We start from the raw sequence: 25,877 nt of genomic DNA, 5'->3' as shown, positions 1-25,877 counted from the left end.
TAAAAGTGGTGATATACTATATATTTAAAAAAAAATTAAATGCTGACGTGAAAAATAAATTCTACATGGCTTATTGTTATTTGTCCATATCTTAAACGTATCGGTACGTATTAATTTATTATCGTACCGTAGCAATCACCAAAAATTAAAATATACATCTATTTATCATATAAAAACTTATGTATACTTTTGTTCGTTCTTTTATATATATATATATATATATATATATAGACTGGTGTAGACTGGTGTTTTTTATGAAAACATGAAATAAAATTATAATAATTCGATCAATTGTGTGGTGTAGGTTTAATTGTATATGGCAATGTATTTTTTGGTTTGATTGAACTAAATACTTGATATTAAGTAGTCAAGGACTCAAGGTTCTCTTGTGATAGCTCACCCATTTCATTAAGGAAACGTCTGACATTTTATATATAGTTATTATCGTCATTTTGCATGCCGAGGCATATACAGCACATGTTAATGTCGTTATTAGTTTTTTTTTTTTTTTTTTAAATGAATTAACTAGGAATACTATTCGAATATAGTAAATTCGTTAAACGCTTTTCTCTTTAATAATTGTTGATAACTTGGCTCAACTACTACAATAAATAGATATTTTTTTCGAAAAAAAAAAGATAAAATAAAAATCAAATAAAAAAGTGAAAATTGCACTTAACTTATCACCAACGGCTTAGAAGATTCGATAATGTTAGAAAACAAAAAACAACCTGAATTTATCTTTTTCTATTAATATCTTTTGATTATCAAATATTTCTAAGATACACGCTATTGTCTCATAATTAATTGCTCTATTTACGAATATATGTTTTAATTTCTCTACTTATATCAAATGGCTGGCATGTCATTAGGTTATGGTGGTAAATTTTTTATTTTTTAAAAATGATAATATTTATGTTTAATAAATCAAATTAAAAATAACTTTCAATAATTATACAAACAACAACTATTATATTTAGTAAAATAATTCTTAAAAATTAAAAAATACTATAATAAATATAAATATAAAAATTAAATTTATTAATTAATTAATATATAAAATTATATTAGACTTGTTAATGTAAAAAATATAAAATAATTTTAAAAAATTCTATCTTTAAATACTTTAAAAAGTATTCTTAATTTTTAAAAATTATAAACACACACATATTTTTTTTTTAATTTACCTGTTACAAAATAAAAAACTTATATTATAAAAAAATACAAACATTTCTGAAAAAAAAAATAAACCAAGCCTATCTACCTATTCCACTCTACTTCACTATAAATAGCTTATGCTGCTATCCTTGCTTATATTCAAAATAAGCCAAACCACTTCAGTTAATTTCTCTGCCCTTCCCATCATATACCTTAAGCTTTTATTTTTCTTCAATGGAGATTGGAAGTGTGCTCCAATTTCTTCAGGACAAGACCATTTTGGTTGTTGGAGCCACAGGCTTTCTAGCCAAAAGTATACATACATATAAATATATATGCTTCCTCTTCTCTGTCTCCCTATATATATATAACTTTTTTTTTTCATTCATTCATATTTGTGATGAATCGATATGTCTTTTTATTATTTGGTTGTATGTTTCAGTTTTTTTGGAGAAGGTATTGAGGGTTCAACCAAATATTAAGAAGGTTTTTCTTCTCTTGAGAGCCGCAGATGCCCAATCTGCCACTCATCGCTTGAACAATGAGGTGCATGGACATCATACATAATATATGACCCTTTTTTACGTGCATGAAATTAAAGGCTGTTAGAAATAAAAAACTAAACTGGAAGAAGGATTTGTGTATTGTTGAATATATTCAAGTTGTCTAGAATGATACAATATAAAAGGATATATATAAGTACTAAGAGAATTTTAATAATAAAGATGTAATTTCTTATAATAAATATTCAGATATACTAAATAATACTAATTGATCCTAATTATATTCTAACAAAGGCAATACAAACAAATCATGTTTATTGAATATCTTTTTTAATTATTAGTAGATCAAATAAAAAAATAAGGAAAAAAATGTAATACGATATGATGAAAAGGGAAAATAAAGAAATATTAATAATGATGGTTCTCACATGATTTTAGTAAGCATATACTACTTTTGCCGGTTTAGCCCCTCGTAAACTTATCATTGTTCAATTAATTAAATACTATATTGATTTAATTTTGCATGCAGATCTTAGGGACGGACTTGTTTAATTTGCTAAAAGAAAAGCTAGGTGCAAATTTGAAGTCCTTTATATCTGAAAAGTTGACTGTGTTTCCTGGGGACATTTGTTATGAGGACATGGGTTTGAAGGATTCAATCCTAAAGGAAGAGATTTGCAACCAAGTTGATGTTATTGTTAATTTGGCTGCAACCACTAACTTTGATGAAAGGTTTATATAACTATAACGATCATAATTAATTAAACTATTATTCTATTTGTATTCTCCTTCATGGGGGAATTGAAATACTATTTTTTACTTTGTTCCCTTTGAAAATGCAGATACGACATAGCGTTGGATCTAAATGTTATTGGAGTTAAGCATATTATTAACTTTGCAAAACAATGTATTAAGCTGAAAGTACTAGTCCACATATCAACAGGTTTAATTCGTATATATCCATTAATTAATGCATGTGGTTATTATTACTAATATAACCTTACTAGAACCTTATTAATTACTATATAATTTGTGATTTATTATCCATATCACGTTTAATTTAGAGTGGAACGAGATGGGTATAAATCCATAAGATGTTCGTGAATATGAATTTAAAATGATAAGTAAAATATTTGCAGATAATGAATCGGATAATACAACTAATCAAAACGGATGTGAATATTAAAATATTCACTATATTTTATTCCATTATCATCCCTAATCTATTTCGACAAATTAGATTTGTTATATATTATTGCTAAGCCTTATAAATTATAATTATTTCATATCTCTATCAGCTTATGTGTCGCTTTTTAATTTCAATATTGTCCCGTTGCTGGTGTATTCAACGGATATGGGGGTGGATGGTGTTAAACCTGCTTGTGGTGTCAGGGGGATGGGACTCGGACCCTCCGAGTTCAGGCCAGAAAACCCACGGTCCGAGTCCAGTGCATTGGGAAGAAGATGGTGAGGGACTCGGACCCTCCGAGACGGCTGCTTCACGGACCAAGCGAGTTTGGTGGGAGTTTTCGCACGGTCCGAGTCCATTGCTTCTATGGACACGCGGCGCTTTCCCGTTGAGTCCCTACTCGGTGGGCAACGTTTGAAAGAAGAGGTTCTCCTACCATCCGAATCCCCACTTCACTCCCACCAACCTTTCTCCCTCAAAGCCATCTTCTTCATTTCTCTGTCTCTGAACTTTGCATGGTGGTGGAGGAGCAACATTAATGGGGAAAAAATCAAAAATTAAAGATGTTGATCGATCTGAGCTTCATATTATTCACTATCTCAGTGATCCTGATTATGTAAGTATTTTTTGAATTTTTTTTGAGTTTTTTTATTTTTTTATAGTTATAATTATTAAAATATAAAATTTCAATATTATGGTTGTTGTTAGATACACAGTTGAAGAATAGAATGATTATGACTAATTTATTTATTAGTATTAGTTAGATTATTTTAAAATATTTTGAACAGATTAATAATTGTATTTATGATGATTAAAATTTTTTATATGATTATATTGTTTTTAGAGATGCATTTGAAGAACATAAATGGAATGAGTATGACTTAGTTTTCATTGTTTGTTAGATTTCTTTAAAATTATTTTACAGATTAATAATTATATAAATCATGATTAGAAAATTTGTTATGATTATGTAGTTGTTAGAGATATGTAGTTGAAGAATATAAATAGAATGGTTATGACTAATTTTTGAATATTTGTTAGGTTCTATTTAAATATTTTTTTACAGATTATGAATTATATATATCATGATAAGAAAATTTGTTATGGTTATGTTATGTTGTTGTTGTTCTTTAGTTTTGTGTTTTTGGCTGTAGTAGTAAGTAGAACATAATGTAAATTTTTAATAAATTTATTTAATTGTAGTATAATTATTATTTGTAAGCCAATGGTATTTGAATGTGTTTTTAAGAAATTAAATGTAACTGTTATCGATTTTGGTTAGATGTTATTATTATTGTGGTAAAGTGTTAATGCTGAGTTGATTAGAAAGGTTTTTTTAATTAAGCCATGTTAGATATTTCTTTATGGAAAAATTTAAATAATTTTAAATGTAGTAATTATTATTAGCAAGTTAATTATTATTAGCGTTGTTAGAATATAAATGATGGCATATACAGATTTATTAATATTTTGTATTGCAGGGGACGAATTTTTAAGAAAAGAGTAATTAATTAATGTTCGATATTATTGTGGATGTTGTAAATATTGTTGAGATTTATGATTAGGAATATATGTATTTGTAATGAGTTTCATTAGCAGTTATGAATACTTTTGAGGATTAACTAGTTAAATTTAGAAGTTACGAGAATTAGTTGTATAAGGATTCAGTCAATAAATTTATGATGGTAAGTTAGCAATTCTTAATAATTTGATTAGTAATTTGTTATGTTTTTTTGTAGAAATCAAGAATGTTGACATGTAACCATCCACTTCCTCCGAATCGGTACAACGAAAGGGTGGAGGATCATCTGCGAATTACCGGGTTCTATCATGCATCTCAGATTGGGATAGTGCAGTGTCAGAAAGCATTGGTAAATGCTCTAATTGAACGTTGGCACCCGGAGACACATACGTTCCACCTTCCCATTGGTGAATGTGCTGTGACACTTGAAGATGTAGGTATGATTCTTGGTCTTCCACAGATGGTCTTCCGGTCACAGGGATGACAATGAGCAGTTATGAAGCGTTGGAGGCGGAGTGTTTGCTTCAATTTGGAGTTGCACCGCGTATGTCTGACTGTAGATCTAGTTGCATAAAACTTACCTGGCTGCGTGATTTAAAAGAAAATTTACAGTTGATTGATGATATCAGTATACAGAGGTATGTGAGGTGCCATATTATGTTGTTGATCGGGACGATCTTGTTTGGGGATAAGTCTGGGGCAGGGGTGCATTGGAAATTTCTACCCTTGCTACGTGATTTTGGTAGTATTGGTCAGTATAGTTGGGGAGCGGCATGCCTGGCACATCTCTACAGGGCATTATGCCGGGCATCCCGTTTTAACTGCAAGGAAATAGATGGTCCACTAACACTTCTACTCTGTTGGGCTTGGATCAGGATGCCGTACCTATCGCCGCTACCTAGGGAACCTCGAAGTTTTCCACTAGCAAACAGGTAATAATTTGTTAGTTATGTACCCGTATGTTGATATTTATGATTCATTTAATGGTAGCTGAGGTAATTGAATATATCATCATAGGTGGCGGAACTGGGAGCGTGGTGACCGACGATTTAGATACTTGAAGTTAGCTCACTTTAGGAAGTCATTTGATGAACTTCAGGAAGGGCAGGTATGTTTCAATGAAAGTAGTATTAGTTTTATGTTTAGGGTCTGAGACATAATTATACAGCATTGTCTTTGTAATTGGCTTTGTGGACTGTTATGTTGAGGTTCCTTTATTTTTTCCAGTTTGTTTGGGTTGCTTATGCTGTGGATCGGGTGGATCCGAACATCATTCCTCCTGAAATCTACATGCAGTCGGTGGTTTGGAGTGCTACAGTTCCGTTGGTATCATTTGAATGTGTCGAGTGGCATGCTACCGATAGATTTAGGCGACAGTTTGGTTTGGTTCAGGGACTACCAAGTCAGGAGCGGAATCTAGAGAAGGCGCATGGAGAAACCCTGAAGGGTCCCAAGAATCTTAATTGGGCCACGGAAGCGACTCATTCAAAATGGGTGATGCATTGGTCAAACAGGTATAACTACATTCTATCTGAGCTTCCGATGCCTTCACATGATCTACTAGATAGTTACATGCATTGGTACCGATCAAAATATGGGGACCACTTGAACTTGTCAAATCTTGTGGGTCAAGATAATGAAGAAGGTGATCAAGATATGGAGGAATGTGATCAGGATTTGGATGAGGATAATCAGGATACCGATGAGGGTAGTCAGGATATGGATGCTGACAATCAAGTAGAAGAGCCACTTTCGCCGCATATATTACCTCCAACACCGATTCCACAAGAACAACCTCAGTCCTCAAGCCATTATGTACCTCAGACACAGTTCCCCCCATCAGTTCCAATCAGTCAACAATATTGGGGTACCTCACAATTTGAAACAGGAGAAGGAGGTTCCTTTAGCCAGTTGCTTGGGTTGATGTCTGCAGATCCTGGACTACCACAATATGGCCAACAGCCTGACCTCATGGCTGGTAGGTATTCATTGGATGCGAGGTATCCGGGCCATACATCATCGGTTGCTTCTGGGGGGTTTGTGTCGGTTGACTCTAGTAGGAGTGATGACGGACGCAGAGCTTTTTTTAGTCAGAATCCTAACCGTGTATCCATGGGACTCATTGAAGAAGATGCTAATGCACTCGAGAGGGAGACAGATGCGTATCTAGTAGATGACCCGGATGACGAGGAGGATCAAGATGACGATGAAACAGAGGAGTTTGACGAGGATGAAGAATCTCGTAATGATGGTATTATGTTTTGTATTATACTTTACATGTTGCATTACTTTTTTATTTTTTTGTTCATAACTAGCATCTATTTTTTACCTTTACTAAATCTTATGTGGTTTATGTCTTGCTGTGATTACCTGCTGCGCATAATTTAATTATTTTTTATAATTTCTATACAGGTCATGCACGCACTCCGGATGAAACCTCCAAAGGTTACAATCTGAGGATTGATCCACCACGTCGCAGTGCTAGTCGCTACACTCCATCTGTCTTCAAAAAGGCGGCCAAGAAATGCAAGAATTTAGTCAAGGATGTGAAGTGGGCCATGAGAAAGTAGTTGTCTTGTAACGTATTTATTTAAGTAGTAATCACGTGGACCATGTTGTATTTATGTAGTATGTTGAGAGTATTTATGTTGTATGTTCAGAGTATCTATGTTGTATGTTCAGAGTATCTATGCACTATTCAGGTATTGTTAATCTTGAGTACGCATTACGGTACAGGTGTTGCATACGTACGCATTATTGTTGTTCATTCATACAATCAGATTGAACCGGAAAGGCCGGTTCATTTATACATTCAGATTGCACCTGAAAGGCCGGTTCATTCATAAAATCAGATTGAAACGGACCGGCCGGTTCATTTATACAATGCGATTGAACCGGACCGGCCGGTTCATTTATACAATGCGATTGAACCAGACCGGCCGGTTCATTTATACAATGCGATTAAAACATCAGAATACGTAAACCGTTTTAACATAAAAACATCAGCTTGAACCGTTTTAACATAAACCGTATTAACATTAGAATACATAAACCGTTGTAACATAAAAACATCAGAAAAGCATTACATAATGTTCCACATATCAAGTCAAGTTCTCTCAAAAAGACAACCCATGACATAATACTGACGTTCTACACCTACCACAATGTGAACCTACTGAGCATCTCCGTCGACAGTTCTACCAGCTGACTGACGGCATCTACTACGACTGTGTCCCTCAGCTCCACATAGCGTACATCGCCTAGGACGACGTAACATTCGCGTGTCCATCTCATTCAAGAAACGCGTCATCCTGGGGCGCCCTTTCGAGACACGTCTCAGATACGGATTCGGTACGTAGCGAGGACCGTTGTACGCAGGCCACGTCGTCGGGTTACCTAGTGGCCTAAATCTTGCTCGGTACACCCGCCGAACTTGGTCCATCTTATACACATCATGCACATATAGCTTCCAATCCAGTCGCTGGTTCGCACAACATGCAAACACATGTCTGCAGGGGATCCGGTCCACCTGGAACTCACCACAGTCACATCGAAGGGCGCGTAGATCGACTGCAAACTCCAATCCGCTTGGCATCTCACGCACCTCGAAGACTTCATTCTGCCGGTCAAAGCAACTGACCTGTATGTTTCCTGATGCAAGTTGGTTTGCATGCAACTTCGAGGTCACGACTTCGGAGAACACATGGCCAGCATTAATCCGCGCTTCTGCCTCTGCTCTTTTTCTGGTGAAGAGCTCGTTTAGCCTGTAGAATGTTGCCTTGACAAGAGCAATAATAGGAAGATTGCGTGCACCCTTCAACACTGAATTGATGCATTCCACTAGATTCGTTGTCATGTGACCCCATCGGTATCCACCATCAAACGCCAATGCGTACTGTTCGCGAGGAATTCGGTTTAACCAGTTGGTATACGCTTCCCCCCGTTCCCGTAATCGCTGGTAACGCACTTCATACTCCCGCACCGTCCTGGAATATCCTAGAGGAAAGCAAAAAAAAAAAATTATAAAACTCAAAAACAAATATTAATATTTAACTACTGTTAATAAGTTACTTAAATTTACTATATTATTACCAATGTTGACTACCAATTTTTGGAGGTACGGTGCCTTGAATTTCCGCAGAAAATTCGACTCTATATGCCTGATGCAGAACATATGAAAAGCTCTAGGAGGTGACCAGGCTCCGTTACTCCGTTCCACAGCTGCATTGATGGATTCGTGTCGGTCGGATATCAGTCCCACACCATCCCGAGTGACAACATGTTGACGCAAGTTACTAAGGAAAAAGTGCCACGCATCAGAAGTCTCTCCCTCGACAATAGCAAACGCAATTGGGACGATGTTGTTGTTGCCATCCTGTGAAACTGCGACTAGGAGACAACCCTTATACTTCCCGTACAGGTGAGTCCCATCCACCTGGACAACTGGCTTACAATGTCTGAATGCCCTGATACAGGGGTAATAACTCCAAAATACTCTATGCAGTACCCGAATATGACCAACCAAGTCATCGCCTTGGTATGCAGGCATAGTCTCAAAATGGACAACAGCTGATGGCTCCTTATGACACATGGCCTGAAACCATATAGGCAACGCTTCGTACGATGCCTCCCAACCTCCAAATATTTTTTCTACTGCCCTTTGCTTAGCCAACCATGCTTTCCGATAGCTAACAGTATAGTTAAACTTCGATTGCACTTCTGCTATAACGGACTTTACCTTTAAGGAGGGATCAGCCTCAACCAATGGCTTTATTGCTTCTGCAATTGTGATGGAGTCCAGCTTCGCATGATCCTGTGAAATGGTGGCTCTGGTACAAGTGTGACTACCATTATACCTCCTTATAACCCAACAATACTTCCTGCTGATCAGACTAACCCTGATAAGCCAATCACACCCTGACCCATACTGTGTACACTTGGCATAAAATGTCAAAGGCTCAGACTCATACACCCGGTAATCTACGCTTCGTCGTATGGTATACTCTTTTATTGCCTTAATAACAGCTTCCCGGGAACTAAACTCCATCCCAACAGCAAATTCACCATCTGCGACAAAAGAAACTTCTGCCAGGACACCAAGCATGGAAAAAATTTCAATAAATACATATATCTTTCAAAACCATACTAAATCAATATTAACTGCATCAAGTATGACATAAATCCGACCCTAACGTAAATAATAATAAAATATTAAATTCTATGTTCTATATTCGTTTAAAATAACGTTATATGTTTCAAACATTACTGAACACATATGTTGACTTTTATTTTTTTAAATTCCTACTATTTTTTAATTTTTTTTTTTACATAGGATCAGCTCAACCGGTTCAATGTCTAACACATACATGACACCAACGCATGCGTAAATAATGGGTAATAAATAATAATTCATTCATAAATAATTCAAAAAATAAATAAAAAAGACAATTATTTTTTATTAACGTACCTGCAGTCATATATTCCGAAAACTCCGGAACATGCATGGCTTCCAAGTCCAGAACTCGCATGAATGAAGGCTCCCCAAACGGCATATCGTTTGCGAGTGCATCTGCCACCTCTGTCACATCTGGATCCATATTTCCCTCACCATGAACTTCATCTCCATCTGCACCAACACATTCGTAGTTGCTTTCGAACTCTTCTTCACTGTCACTATTATAATCTTCCCGTAGAATGTTTCGGTCTGCCTCAGATTGTTCAAACTCAACATACAACTCGATATACGAGATCTGCGCCCGGTTTTCAATATACATTGAAAACATCTCCTGCATGCTCGCTTCGTCCGTCACATATCTTGTTTGAAATTGGACAAACCCACCAAATACCGGTACGGGATATCTGTATAGAACACAGGATATTTTTTTTGCCCTCTCAGAATCAATCTTTTCACAGATCAAACCTTTCAGTTCTTCAAAGGAAATGATAAAAGGAATAACAACATCTATTGGATTTTCACAAATAAATTTTACCCCTTCAGATGTTTCTAATAAAATTTGACCAAAATAATACACCTTTATTAGTACTCTATCACTCATTTCTCCTACTCACAAAAAAAAAAACATAACACTAACTACCCACTTCTTTGATTTTGAACAACCATGAAATATAACCCAGAAGAACGAAACAGAGGAGGAAGCGGCGCATAGGAAGGAGAAGAAGAGGGATAACCTAACACTAACTCGTTGCACTTTTATAGAGACTCTATTCTCAACTCGGACCGTCCGACTTGGTTAACTTCATTCAAAAATATATTCAAGAACCAAATCGGACCATGCGTTTTCGTGAACCGGTTCGACCATCCCTACCCAAAACGGACGGTCCGACTCCATCAACTACACGCAAATCGGACCGTGCGTCTTCTCTTCCCCCAGCCATCTCGCAGGGTCCGATTCTTCTGCAACTACACACTTTCCCTCCCTACCCCAAATCGGACCGTCCGTCTCCCACTTTTACAACTTAAAAACACAGAACTCGGACCGTCCGAGTACCCCTCCCTAAAGCTGCCAAAACTCTGCCCCACATACATGTCTAACCCACCTTAACTCCATATCCATGCCAAACACACATACATGCTCCATATCGAAAAAATTGAGCCCTTATGTGTGTGGTGAGAGAGATGGGCTCATATTAGAAACCCCATATCACTTCAATGATGTACCTGGATTAGACATCGATGCTGAAAAGAAAATTATACGTGACAAGTTAGATGACCTACAAAAGCAAGGAGCTACTGATAATGAAATCAAAATGGCCATGAAGGACTTAGGTATTACCAGGTTTGTCAATTTTATTTCTTTACTTGTTTTTACTTTTTTTCTTTTCTTTTTGTGGGTTCATATCTTCTATAAGTATTTAAGAAGCTTCGTTGTTGCTTTTAAATATGTCATAAGTTAGTGGTGCATTAGTCCATTATTACTTATAAAAAGTGTATATTAGATTTAAATCCGTGCATTCTATGAAATTAAAATAAATTAATTTTTGGTAAATTATATCCAATTTTCTCCTTATCTTTTGTTGTGGTCAATCATAATTTTTTTTTATTTATATGGTGGTGTTGGTAATGATTATGATCAAAATAATTATAGTGGCAAACAAATTGTGAATAGTACCTTTCATTGTTATATTGTATGGTGAATTAATCAAAGCATATAAGAGAAACTTAATAAAAAGGATGCTGGAAAGGGAGAGAACATTGATTTGCATGGAGCATGGGAAGAGAAAGACTTAAAAAGTTTTCTGGAAGGAATGGAGAAGATTTTTGAAAAGAGGAATGTTAGGAGACTAATAAGTTTTGTAATTTGTAGTCATCAATTAGTTATTATTAATATTTTTAATAGTGTGAGATTATATTCAATAATATGGGACTACTTACTCTTTTTTTACTGATTTAGTGTGCCAGATTTTAATAAAAATGTTGGCCGCTAAACTTTCTCTTTTGAAAAAACTAAAAAAAGCAAGAAAGAGTTATGATAAAAATAGTTTAAAATTTTTTAAATTTTTATACTTGTATTTTCTTTTTATACGTTTTTTTATTTTTTATTTTGTGATTAGAACTAAATTAATACGTATATAGTATGAAAAAAAATAGAATTCTCATAGTGATTTTATAATTTGCAAAAAAAGTTATAGTATGATTAAGTGGTTAGGTTATTAAAATTTAGGTTAAATTAAGAATTAACACTACAAGAAATAAGGGGTTTAGCCACGAAAAAAATTGTGGCTAAACTCTAAAATAACCGTAGCAACTATACATTGGCCACGAAAGAATATTTGTGGCTAATCGGGGGGTTGCATTTTTAATTTGCCATGATTTTAGCGTTATTAGCCACAATTTTAAACATCGTGGAGACCTTCAAAGAGCCACAATTTGTATATCATTGTCCGCGCATAATGCCGTGGCTAAATAAGAATAATTAAATAAAAAAGTATAATTCTACTACACTTCATCCGTAGTTAATTTGTGCAGCCCGGGTTTTTCAGCCACATTTTTTTGTGGCTAATGTTGGATTATTTAATCACACTATTTTTGTGGCTAACTCTGTATATTTTTCACATACAATTCAGGACTAATTTGTGCTAATTTGCTCTAATTGAATAATTTTATTAAATTAAAATTATATTTATATATATTACATTAATAACAAAAATCAAACTTTTTAAATATATAATATCTAACATTTTTCCATAAAAAATACTAATAATAATAATAATAATAATAATAATAATAATAATAATAATAATAATAATAATAGTCTAAACTTATATATAATAAGAAATAAAAAAAATTTAACATAAATAAAATAAATTCTAATCCCTTCTAGATTAAATATATTTAAAATTTTAACTATTACTTATTAAATATATCAATTAAATGTCTAACATATCACTGGATAAACTAGGCATTTTATCACTGTATTTTGATAACAAAAATTTGTACAGAGCTGTCATATCCATAGCTTTTTCTCTAAATTTATCACACATCATACATTTTCAACACCAAAGACCTTTCCAATTTACCGCGTTGCTCTACGAGCCATTACACCCAGAAATCGTATCAATAAATTTACGTCATTATCTCGATTTTGTCCATGCCCATCAAGTTCCATAATGTCTTTTTCATCCATTTTCAAATGCCAAACTTGAATTGTCGTCCTTTTGCCAGTTGTAATTTCTCCCAGAGAAGTGTCTGCAATGAATATAAAATTAAATAAAAAAAATAAACTAAATATTAGAATTCAAAAAATCACGTAAAAAAATTGAAATTTCATATACCTTTTGACATTCACAACTAAAGGGTCATTATAATCTTTTCTGGTAGGTACAGTTGGTTGAGACTTATTTCACCCAAACCTTCTGCAAATTCTTCATTGTTGTTGATATTCTGTGTTATCGTAGTTCTGCTAAAAGGGTCTCTTCTAAATTATTATGTTTTTGCTTCACGAAAAAATCTATTAAAAAAATTAACAAATAACAAAGAAAAAATCGGTATTTTGAGTTTGGAGGATACCCTATCATATGATAGGGTTCATATAGTATGGTTAAAGAGAGTGCTTTTAAGGTGCTACAGAAAAGTAGGAGTTAAAAGACAACGTGAATGATGGGAAGTTATATTAAAATTTTTCCGTGATTATTTTAACTTTCCGCCAAAAACTACTTCAGAAGTTAAGCGCATATTAAAATTTTAAATTTTAAAAATTCAACTTGACCAATGTTGTTTAAATTGTCTTTTAACTTTCTTTAATCTTAAGAATATTTCTTTCATCCTACTGTTTATTATCTACTAAATATACCTTAAATTATTTTATTTTTAATACAATAGTTATTTATTTATTTTTTAATGATCAAATATAATAAAAAATTTAAATTTAAATTTTGATTTTGTAATATTTTTATCTTTAATTTTTATTACAATAACAATAAATAACCAAAAAACCACTTTAATAAATATATGACCATCACAATCTCTCATTTCATGCAGTTGATAGTTGATGATTTAAACAATATACTATTATTTAATTATTTACCTATTATACATGAAACAATATAACAAGAGTTATACATTAAGTAAATTTTGTAAATATTTTTACTTGAAAATTTTAATGTTTAATAAATTTTAATTACTAAATTAGTTACTAAAATTTTATTACATTAGACAAATTAATTATCAGATAAAATTGTTATAAGAAATTTTTTAAAAATTAATTTCTTTGTTACTTAATAAAATTTCAAACTTTTATACAAGTGACTCATAAAGTAATTAGTATTAATTTTTTTATAATTGAAAATAATTGTAAAATAATTAATTAATGGAATATACCAATTAAATAATAGTAAAAATAAAAAATTTAATTCATAATTTCACAAAATAATTTTTAAAAAGATAATTATACATATAATAAGAGTACAGTACTCACAAAAATATATAGTATGTACTAAATTATATAAACAAAGACTAATTTTTTTTAATTTATTCTCATTTTTTTAAATTCAAAAAATGATAAATAATTTATTTTTAATAAAAACTAAAAAAATTTTTATACTTACAAATTATTGAACTTTTTATTATCTATTCAAATTATATTATTTTAGTTAAATAAATTTTATCTTTATAATTAACTCAAATATTAGAATATTATCTTTATTTTTATAATTTTTTATTTTATCTAAATTCATTTTTTTATATTTTTAGATTTAATTTCATAAATATGTGTTAATGTTAGAATATTAAAAAAATGATACTATACATTAATAAATTTATTTAAAAAATTAATTTATTCAAAATATAATAGCCATGATACGTTAATGTAAACAAGAAATACAGCTACGAAAAATATTGTTCGTAGCAAAAGATTAAATTTTAGCCACTGTCGTAATGTTTCGTGATAAATAGAAGACACGTTCATTTATTTTTATTACGATTTAGTGTTCGTAGTTAAAATTTAATGGCTAAACACCATTTTTGTGGTAGTGTAATGATAATTATGATAAACTAATTAATTTTATCCAATAATTATTAGACACAGGAACGGATTTAAAGGGAGGGGTAAGTAGTGACTTTGGTCCCCAACAAAATTTAAATTCATATACGATTATAATAGATGTATTGTATAGAGTACAACTTAATAGTGTAGTGATAATAATAAAAAGAGTTGATATTCTTTATATATTAGAATTTAAATTTTTCTACGTATATTTATATTATTTGTATTTTTTTATTTAAAAGTTTTGTTTACATTTTTTTAATTAATTTTAACATCTATAATTATATAAAAAGTATTTTAATATTAATATTATTTATAATAATAACATTGTTCTTTTTCTAATTTTAACATCTAATTTTAATATTATTTAATTGTTTCTTTTTTATTATTTTTTATTAATTTTAACCCTCTTATTATATAAAAATACTTTAATATATTTTAAAATTCATATAACAAAATTATGAGTGCAATTGATTTATATTATTTTATGCCATATTTTTTAATAATGTAAAGTATAAAAATATAATTCACTATAACGTAAATACTAACTTAATAAAAAATATTTAAAAATAAATAATTTTATATTTTATTAGATCTAAAACTACAAAAAATTATAAATATTGAGATAATTCTTTTATTTGATAAGTATTTATTAAAAACTAATTATAATTATATTTATTATCAAATATATGTCATTAATATATATTTGATTATACAATATTTTAATTTTTGACTCCTCTTTTTTTAGATTTTTGGATCTGTTCTTAATTAAATATATATCATAAAAAAATTATCTTTTATTTTAAAAAAGATTGGATAGAATTTATCTTAATTTTTATATATAAAAAGTTATTTAATAAAAAATTTAAAAAATAATATTATTTCAAAATAAAATAATAAGAACATTATACATTTTAGTGTTTAAAAGGGTTTATCACGCACGTAATATATATATATTTATCAAGCTTAACGATTATATTGCATGAATAAAGCTATTTGATGTAATGTAAATATGAATATATGTTTCAATAATTAAAAATAACATCTATTTTTTTATGAATTATGATATAATGCATTTTTAGCATCATTATTATAATTAAATAATTTTAAAAATATAAATTATTAAAAAAATTATATATAAATGACAAAAGATAATATACAATTGATAAACACAATTAAATTAAAAATAATAAAAATTTTTAAATATATTGTAAGAACATCACACATTAGTGTTTTAAGAATTTGTCATCCAACATATAATGAGCAAATTATTGAGCAAACTAAAGAACTGTGATCATTAACTAATTTTTTTAAATAATTGTGCAAAACATTAACAAGGATCGAGAAGAAAGAGTGAGAAAAGATAAAAAAGATATGTAAAGTGAATGTTAATTTACATAATAAATATAAATAGAAATAAAAATAATCAAAAAAATAAATTAAGTTTTATTAACCAATTTATATTAATTAAAGAGATAAAAAATAACATTACTATTAAAGACATAGAGTATGTAACTAACAGAAATATTAAAGAGTAGAGAGAAATTTAAATATAAGACTAATTAATACTTCATAAGAAGAATAAAAAGTGATATGATAATTAAAAAATTACAAGTAAACTATTAAATCGGTATTCGAAAAATTTTGTCGCTAACAAAAGTAACCCTAAAAAATAACGACAAAATAATCTCTTAAAAATTTTAAAATTTAACAAAATGATTAGACAATAATTACTCCCTTTTTATTAAGAGAAAACACTAAGGTAGCTAATACAACGATCACAACCATAACAGAAAATTGCTCCCTTTTAGTTTTATCTTCTCTCAACTCACAGCCACACACATGTAACACTTCCCTTCCCCAAAACTCAACCCTAAAATCAAAACCATCATCATTATTATGGTTCCACCACCACTGCCACCACCACTATCAATTGAGGCTCACACAACCGCTCTTTCTGACAGTGCCATCTTCTTTTTTTTCTTTGTTTTTTGTTCTTTTCTGTGTTTATTGGTATGATTCCTCTTAACATTTCATTTTTTTTTAATCTGGGTTCTCTTTAAAATGTTCACTTTGTCTCTCCGAAATAATCTTCAATGACTCTTCCACTCATGCACTTTAAAAAAGGAAATCAGTTTTTTCCATGAGCTTTTTATTTTGGATTATTCTATTTTAGAACTGAATATGGTAAAGATGGGTACCAAAAAAATAGATTATTCTATTTTAAATTTTTTGGGAGTTGAAGGTAGTATTAGGAGGTTAGGATTATGATTTGTCACTTGAACTGTCATGTCGATCTTCACATTTGCCATCTCAACAAATTAATTAGATAACTCAACGTTTTTTTGTTAATGAATATGATACTTAACAAGAAGTCATTCTTGTCACATTTAACTATATTTAAGGGACCTTTTTGTCGTTCATATTTTTTAGGCTTATTTTTATTAACGACAAACTTTTTCGAGTATTATTTTGTTGATTTACTAAAAAATTTATAAAATGACAGTTCCACTAAAATGTTTATTTAATATATCAAGAGTTTATTGTATCATTACTTGATTTTTCTTTTTATACATTATAAGTAGATAGATAGATTTTCATGAAATAAAATTTATTCTCTAAATATAGGATATGTAATATCAGAATGCAGACTATTAATATAAATTAATAGTCTTTATACTGTAATTTTTTTTATAGAATTATATAATTTAGTGTGTAAAATTATGAGATTAATACTAAATTGATTATATAAATGCTATTGTCTATAGTAATACAAATGTAGTTTTAAAATAGCTGATTTTTTCTATGTTGCTACAATGGATAATGCAACAATTTTAAATGAAACTTAAAACCTATGCATCGTTCATTCATTATAATACTATTTTTGGCTCTCCTTTTATATATTTTAATAGATAATATTATAATATTATTTAGTTTGATCTTTTAGAGAGTTAAACAACTCAGTCTATACTATATATCCGATTTTAAGTCTGAACGAAAAAGGAGGATTGCGTTAGGCTTTTGACAACTAATATAAAAACTTAGCCGATTCTTCATGATATGGACGAAATAATTTTTACTTTAAAACTAGGTCATTATTTTTAAGTAGTATGCTATATGACTTGAGTATAGTGTCAAATGAGTAAGAATTATTATATCAGTACTTATGTGTAGTGAATAAAGATTTCCACATTTTTATAAACAGACGACGATAAATAAATTAGTTTACCAAAAATAAGAGGTAAAGAGAAAAGTAAAGATAAAGACATAGATAACAAAAAGTTATGGTTTGGGACATGAAATATAGGCATACTAACAAAAAAATCTATTGAGGTGGAAGACACTATAATAAGAAGAAAGATTAACATAATGTGCCTACAAGAAATAAAATAGATGGAGATGAAGACAAAGAAATTAGATACTTTATGGTTTAAACTTTAGTATACAAAAAAGATTAATAATAGAAATATAGTAGACATTATTATGGATATATAAGCAGTAGAAAAAAAGTATAATAGAAGTCAAAAGGATGGTAATCGAATCATCACTATAAAACTTGTGATAGATAATAATATTTTTTCCATGTGATTAGCATACATGCATCATAAATAGGTTTGAAAAAACAACAACATAAGAAGAAATTTTGGGAAGAGCTAAAAAGTTTAATCCAAAACATATTTTTTGCAAAACAATATTTTCTTAAGAAGAGATTTAATGGTCATGTTGGGAATGATGTGAATACATATGTGAGAATACACAGGACTTTAGTTTAGCGGCTATCAATATATAGAGTAAAATTATCTTAGAATTTTTCTCAATTTTTAATATTCTCATCGCAAATATTTATTATAAGAAAAGAAATGAACACTTTATAACCAATAAGAATCATGTAACAAGTTCTCAAATTAATTTCTTTTGGATAAGAAGAGTCAACAAAAAATTTTATAATAATTATAAAGTTATTCATTCTAATAGAGTTTGATAATATAATATAGAGTGCTTTTCATGAATTTTTTCATTAAACAAAAGGCGAGAAAAAAAATTACCAAGAGAAGAACCAAAAAATAAGGTGGTAGTAGATAAAATATGAGAAGTAAAATAATTTTCAAAGACGAATAGAAAAAAACCAAAGTAAAAAGGATATGAAAGTGCAAATGAGACATGAAATGAAACGGCAAAAATTATAAAAAAAAGTGACAAATTTTTTGATGAAATTAGAGAGATCAGAACAAGAGACAAAGAGTGACGGTGGTGAAACACAAGGGTACAAGAGGAGATACAATGTTAAAAACTGAAAAAATAGATTGCTAAGAAAAAGAAAAAAATGGTAATAAGAAAAGTAAGAACAATAGCATATGAGAATCTTTATAAGTCTTTGAGTAGGAAGGAAGGGAAAAAGATGTACATAAAATTACAAAGAGTAAAAAAAAAAAAGAGATTTGGATCAAATTAAATGCATCAAGAACAAGAATTATGAGGTTTTGGTTTAGGACGAGAGCATTAACGAGGATGGAAAAACAAAACTTTAACTATTATCGAAAGATTCAATATTTTAAAGTAAGAGAGGCTCTAAAGCAGATAAAAAATGAAAAGGTATTAGAATCAAAAAATATTTCGATTGAAATTGGAAAAGATTAGAAAATAATGGCGTCGGTTGGTTTGCCAAACTTTTTAACGAAATTCTAGTGTCTAAGAAAATACTAGATGAGTGAAAAAAAAAGCATCTTGATCTCTATATATAAAAAATATGAAAATTATATGAATTAACTTTATGAGTTATACCTTCATGTTGTGAAAGAGGATGATAGGATGGACATTGAGATAAGAGACACGAATTTTAAAAAATCAATTTGACTTTATATCAGATAAATCTAACACCAAAATTATATATTTATTAGAAAAACGCATATCATAGGACACATATAGAATACTAAAAAAGATTCTATAAAAAATCTTAGGAAAAAAAAAGGTATAAATATTGTATATATTTGTGCACTTTTTTTTTCGAATTATCATTTTTTTTAGAAAGTTATGTTTTTAATATAACTTTATAAATTAGCTACTTTAGTGTATTAATTATCAGGCATATTTATTAGTGAAAAAGACTAACAAGCATGTTCAAAGGTAAAAATATCAAATCTACACCCTACAGATTTAAGACATAGAAAAACAGAGGAAGGGATGGGAGAATTATTTGTTTCTACTTATTTATTTATAAATGTTTATATGAACTGGCCACATCTATTAATTGAATCAATTTTTTAAAGTATTTAATTAGAGCATTAATTTTTTCAATCAATATAAATTAATTATTTAAAATTATTTTATTTTAAATTTTAAATTCTAATCCAAGATTTTAAAATTTTCAATAAATGAGAGTTAAAAAAATAACTTCTTAATAAAAAAATTAACTATTGTTAGTTAATTAAAAATTAATTCAACAATATTATATATATACTAAAATTAGTTATTAGTATAAAATATATTAAAAATTAAAATATACATTAAAAATAAATTAAACAATATATATATTTATACATTATATATAGTAATTGATTTTTATAACTGATTTTAATATACAAATAATATTTTTAAAATTTATTATTCCCTATATAATATATATATATATATATATATATATATATATATATATATATATATATATATACTGAACTTTTTAAATTACTTGTTATCTTGATGAGGTTCTAAAGTACTTGTTATGTGCATATATATCTAATAACTAATATATCAAACTATCAAAGTAATCATGAATCATTATGTATATGCCTCAAGATGTTGCCTACACGAATCCGTAGTGTACCATAATGTTATTTGATTTCTCTTCCATATTATTTGTTTATTTATTTTTCATGACAGTTTGTAAATGAAAATAACCATGTAAACCATTATAATGATAAAGCTAAGCGAATAACGAGATAATAAAGAAGTGGTGGTTACGTAGCAGTGAAGCAACTAGTCATTACTAATTTTCTTTTCTGTTTTAAGCAACTAAACTGATCTAATAGATTCTGTTTTGTTAGTTAATGTGCACATGCTTTATTAGAGTGTTACTTCATCATTTTGATTAGCAGTGCTTACTAGTATTTAAGCACATATGATCATTCTGTAATCAAACTTACATTCACAAACTCACAAAACCTTGTATTCTGCAGAATTCTTTTAGGCTGTTTTTGTTTTTTGGGACTAAAACTGGAGGATTAGGATTGAATATTGTATTTGATGATTAGCAACTTGGACTGAAATTTCAGTTTCGATACACAAAATTTCAATTTTTTCGATATCTCCAAAAAGTAAGAATATAGAAGATTAAAATTTCTAGAAATAGTATCTGAAATTTTAATAATAATTTTTTTAAAAATATTTTTATTTAAATTTTTTAAAAATTTATCTCTCAGTCTCTATATTTATCTTAAATCAAACATAATATTAAAACATAACTCAATCTAATACATTTTATACCAATTATAATACAGAAGCTTAATTTAGTTTCTATTTCTCAATTTTTGTCTTTCAGTTTTCGTCTTAATTTTTCATTCTTAGTCTCCTCTCCAAATGCAGCCTAAGTGCTCTGCTCTTTGCTTTTCTCAATTCTCATACATTGTACGGGTGGTTTAATCCATAGTTGTCAAAATCGAACCAGTAATCGAACCGGTTAGATTACTAGTTTACTGGTTTATTGGTTCAACCAATAAATTACTGGTTTAACCGATAAAATCGCTCTCACATAAATAAAAAATATAAAATAGTCAAAAACTTAAAATTAAAATTTGAAATACATATTTTTACTAACATTTTAAGAACAGTTAAGCCAAATTCTATAAATAACTAATACAAAGATAAACATATAATTAGTTCATACTACTATATAGTATCTTAATTAGATACAATAAGAATAACAATCTATGAATTATATTCAAAGAATAATTTTAAGGTCTAAATATTTTTATATAATTAAATAATTATATAAATTTTTTTTCAGAATAAGTAATTTTTATTTTATTTTTTTATTCATTATCATTTTTATTTTAAAATTAATTAATTTGTACTTCAATTAAAAAATGAGTTTAAGTATTTCCATATATATATATATTAGTTAGAAAGAATTGATATATATATTTTAAAAAGCATTCAAAACTCTAAAGAAACGGGTTAGTGCAGTGGTTGTCAATTTTGTCGGCACGCAGATTGACCATTGACCACGTTGTTGATCGGACCGGTTCGATCCTGACCTGTGTCGATTTTGACCGTTTTGACCGGTTCATTTCCTTAAGCGGTCAGAATACTAAACCGGACCGGTATAAAATCTGGTTCGCCGGTTTTCTAATCGAACCGGTCGGTCCAGTTTGGTTTCTACAACTATGGTTCAATCATCAGCTCCATTATTCACGTATTATGTTTTATATCATTGATCAGGGCAAAGGTGTATGGTTGGCCAAATACGTACGTATTTACAAAAGCAATAGCTGAAATGCTTGTAGAACAAATGAAAGAAACTATTTCGGTTGTTATTTTGCGTCCTGCCATTGTTACAAGTACATTCAAAGAACCTTTTCCTGGCTGGGTTGAAGGTGTAAGGTAAATAATAAAATCAATATCACTTTAATAGGAGTGATTATGATGAATACGATCTTATTTATCCAAGTTTGATGAGGTGTCACTTTAAGCATGTAATAACAATGACTGAAATTGCGTCTTTATGCCAAAAGAAAAAAAAAAGTTGACCATAACCTCCAACCATATAATGCACCAAATAATAATCATTCATATACTTTGTTTATTGTTCTGGTTTTTTAACCAAATAAAGAGAACGAACATTTAATTAAACAAAAATGCTACTTGTCTTTTAAAATTTAGTCTTGGTCATCTTTTTAAGAATTTATTATTATTTAATTAATTTGAATATCTACTTTTACAATTCAGTCTTGGTCCATCTTTTTAAGAATTTATTATTATTTAATTAATTTAAATATCTACTTTTACGTACTAGATGTTTAAAATATCAAAAAATTATTTATTTTTTATTTTTTCTATCGTCTAAAAGCTGAATAAAAGATAATATTTAAAAGATATTTAGTTATACTGCTAATTAAAAACGGAAATAGTATGATACATAATAATATGGTGAAAACTCAGGTGAAGTCGACTTTAAGTGCATAATAATTTGACTGGTATCAACTTCACGTGAAGTCGACTTCACCTGAGTTTTCATCATAATAATACATTAATGAAAAGCAACATGAATTCTTTCATCTCTTGTGCTTGTTACAGAACAATTGATAGTTTAGGTGTTGCTTATGGGAAGGGAAAACTAACATGCTTCCTTGGAAACATCAATGAAGTTGTGGATGTGGTGAGTTAGTTGCTTGCTTGCATGAAACTATTATATTGTCCAAAATATGTGACATGATTTTTGATACAAGCAGATACCAGCAGACATGGTGGTGAATGCAATACTGGTGGCCATGGTGGCCCACGCATATCATTCAAGTGATGCCATATACCATGTGGGTTCCTCTGTTAGAAACCCTGTTAGATACGCTAATCTCCAAGACTATGCATTTGGGTATTTCACTGCAAAACCTTGGATAAACAAAGATGGAACATCTGTCAAGGTTGGCCAAATTACTGTCCTCACCAACATGGCTAGCTTCCGCAGATATATGTTCATTCACTACGTCTTTTGGTTGAAGGTTCTTCATCACAATCACTCGACTATATATCAATGTTTGTCATTGTTATCTTTTCTTAATTAACTAGGCTGACATTTTTTCTTTTACAATTTAATAGGGACTTGAACTGGCCAATATAGCATTTTGCAGGTACTTCCTGCGAACATATGAAGAGCTGAATAGGAAGATCCAAATTGTGATGCGGTTGGTGGAGCTTTATAGGCCTTACTTGTTCTTCAATGGCATGTAAGTAGTATTGTTTCTTCCTAACATAGTCATTATTGGATTTGGATCCTCTAAAGTTTGAATTTCACTTTAGAGAGTAAAGTGTGATCTCTCACCATTTATTTCATAGGTGGGACCAAGAATAAATATAAAAGAGAAATCATTTAAGGATAGAAGATCACATTTTATTCTCTAAAGTAAAATTCAAACTTTAGAGGATCCAAATCCCATTATTAGTTAATATATATGTTGGTTGGTCGTGTATGTAAAGAGAGAAAATGTGTTATGGGACGCAGATTTGATGATATGAACACAGAGAAGCTGCGAGTGGCAGCAACACAAGGAGGGGTAGAGACAGATTTGTTTTGCTTCGATCCTAAAGTGATCAGTTGGGATGATTACTTTATGAACACTCATTTCCCAGGCCTCGTCAAGTACATTTTCAAGTGATCATTATAATTAATTAGCACAATCCAATAAAAAAAAAATTAAAGTGATTATTTAAGCTGGTATGCATATAGTGTTATATATGTTAAGTTTAAATTTGTGCTAGAGTGATTGAATCCATCTGTATGTTATTTATTTGTTAAACGCTGTGTTTGTAATTGGTATAAGCTACTCTTAGCTACCTCCCAAATAAATTTGAAAACTCCAACACTGTATCATTGTATTATTTGTTGTCATTTACTAGATTTAAATAATGCAACTTGCCAACTACTTTTATAATGTGTGGGGAGTCATTTGAAAGCAGAAACCAGAATATGATCTTCATTGAAGAGGTAAAAGAGAGAGGGCACTGAATCCAAGTTTGAGTAGCAATAACTATTATTATTTGTTCATAACTAAACTACTGTCTATTCCAGATCTATAATAATTTGAATAATTACTAAAATGCCTAGAGTGAAACTAAACATACCAAGTTAGCAAAGAAATTCAAGAGACAATAAAAGAAGCAAGCTGGTTAGGAAAGAAGGTAATTGAAACAAGTGAAGTGAAAGGGTGAGCACATAGTTGTAGCTTGTGTAGAGTTTCTTATATAGCTGTTAAAGTTAGTTATTTAGCCTAGAGTTAGTTATGCCATGTGGCAGAGTCTGTTAGTATCAGTAGTGTTTATTGTAGTTATCGGTTACTTAGTATACTATATATACCTTTTAGTCTCTTTGTAATGACACACTTTTGAATACAATTTTCTCATTCACACTAATCAATACTTTCACTCTCTTCTCCATCATTTTCTCTAGTTCTTTGGAACCCAATCACCTGCAAATCACTTATATCTTTCAGTGAGTTCTGAACTTTGTGTCTATTCCACGTTCATTTTATATCAGGGACTCGCGGTCTGCTAAATAAGCTAGTATAACTCAAAACCTGGTTAAAAATTAGAAGAGTGCTAGATAAATAATGATTATCTTGAACAACATGAACAACCACCAATCAAATACAAGTACATTACACTCTAATTTAATGCTACTCATTAAATTTATTCTTTTAACCCTATTAATTCACATTGTTTACACATTGTTCAAAAATGTTATTAGTTACCTATACTTTTTCTAAAAATTACATCCAGGTATTTATTTATTTATTTTTATAGTTTTAGTGTTGGAGTAGAGTATATTATATATGTTAAAAGTTTTTATTGACTTGGATGCAAAATGGGATTGGCACAAGTATTAAATATTTGGAACTAATCTAATCTCGGAGTATACAAGAATCTTGACCCAAACTTAAATCCTTTCTTTTGTGGTGAGGAAGAAGGAATTTTTTAATTTAGTAAGTGATCAATAAATAACTAATTATTTTTATAAATTTATACATATACTGTTAGATTTACTGATAAATTTATCAAAAAAATATAATGATAACTTATTTATTGTTGAATTTAGCAGCGGATATAAAATTTTAATTGGCAAAATTTTGGAGCTTGTTAACGTCGGATATTTTTTTTAATAAATCTGACAATAATATATTATTTATTATTAATAATTAAATTAATAGTTATCAATGCTAAACTTAAATTTTAATGTTTTTAAGAAATTATTTAAAAATTTTACATATAATTTTAAATATTTAAATTTAATAATTTTA

At 29.6% G+C, this 25,877-nt stretch overlaps 1 protein-coding gene across 3 annotated transcripts; it reads left to right on the top strand.

Annotated features, from left to right (window-relative positions):
• The first annotated feature begins 1,331 nt into the window (after positions 1-1,331).
• LOC130960864 (fatty acyl-CoA reductase 3-like) lies at positions 1,332-24,239 on the top strand. 3 transcript variants are annotated; one of them, XM_057886361.1, is made up of 10 exons: positions 1,332-1,471; positions 1,601-1,704; positions 2,191-2,393; positions 2,504-2,604; positions 10,989-11,169; positions 22,309-22,470; positions 23,164-23,245; positions 23,319-23,585; positions 23,683-23,810; positions 24,086-24,239. In XM_057886361.1, the coding sequence occupies exons 1-10, from the start codon at positions 1,393-1,395 to the stop codon at positions 24,237-24,239; spliced, it is 1,461 nt and encodes a 486-aa protein (XP_057742344.1). In that variant the 5' UTR covers positions 1,332-1,392. The 3 variants fall into 3 exon arrangements, with proteins under 3 accessions (XP_057742344.1, XP_057742342.1, XP_057742343.1); XM_057886360.1 differs by lacking the exons at positions 1,332-1,471; positions 1,601-1,704; positions 10,989-11,169; ... (3 more) ...; positions 23,683-23,810; positions 24,086-24,239 and adding exons at positions 3,054-3,466; positions 4,590-5,304; positions 5,390-5,480; positions 5,600-6,623; positions 6,785-7,050 and having other exon boundaries at positions 2,294-2,393; XM_057886359.1 differs by lacking the exons at positions 1,332-1,471; positions 10,989-11,169; positions 22,309-22,470; ... (2 more) ...; positions 23,683-23,810; positions 24,086-24,239 and adding exons at positions 4,590-5,304; positions 5,390-5,480; positions 5,600-6,623; positions 6,785-7,050 and having other exon boundaries at positions 1,662-1,704; positions 2,191-3,466.
• Positions 24,240-25,877: the final 1,638 nt, after the last annotated feature.

Source organism: Arachis stenosperma, chromosome 2 (assembly GCF_014773155.1).
Source record: "Arachis stenosperma cultivar V10309 chromosome 2, arast.V10309.gnm1.PFL2, whole genome shotgun sequence".
Taxonomy (NCBI): domain Eukaryota; kingdom Viridiplantae; phylum Streptophyta; class Magnoliopsida; order Fabales; family Fabaceae; genus Arachis; species Arachis stenosperma.
This window is presented reverse-complemented; position numbering and strand designations above follow the sequence as displayed.

Excerpts from the sequence above, each read along its gene's own strand:
- LOC130960864 (XM_057886359.1), top strand. The coding sequence starts at position 4,853 with ATGACAATGAGCAGTTATGAAGCGTTGGAGGCGGAGTGTTTGCTTCAA. Across the intron at positions 5,481-5,599 it reads ATGAACTTCAGGAAGGGCAG|TTTGTTTGGGTTGCTTATGC; the intron begins GTATGTTTCAAT and ends TATTTTTTCCAG. Across the intron at positions 6,624-6,784 it reads TGAAGAATCTCGTAATGATG|GTCATGCACGCACTCCGGAT; the intron begins GTATTATGTTTT and ends ATTTCTATACAG.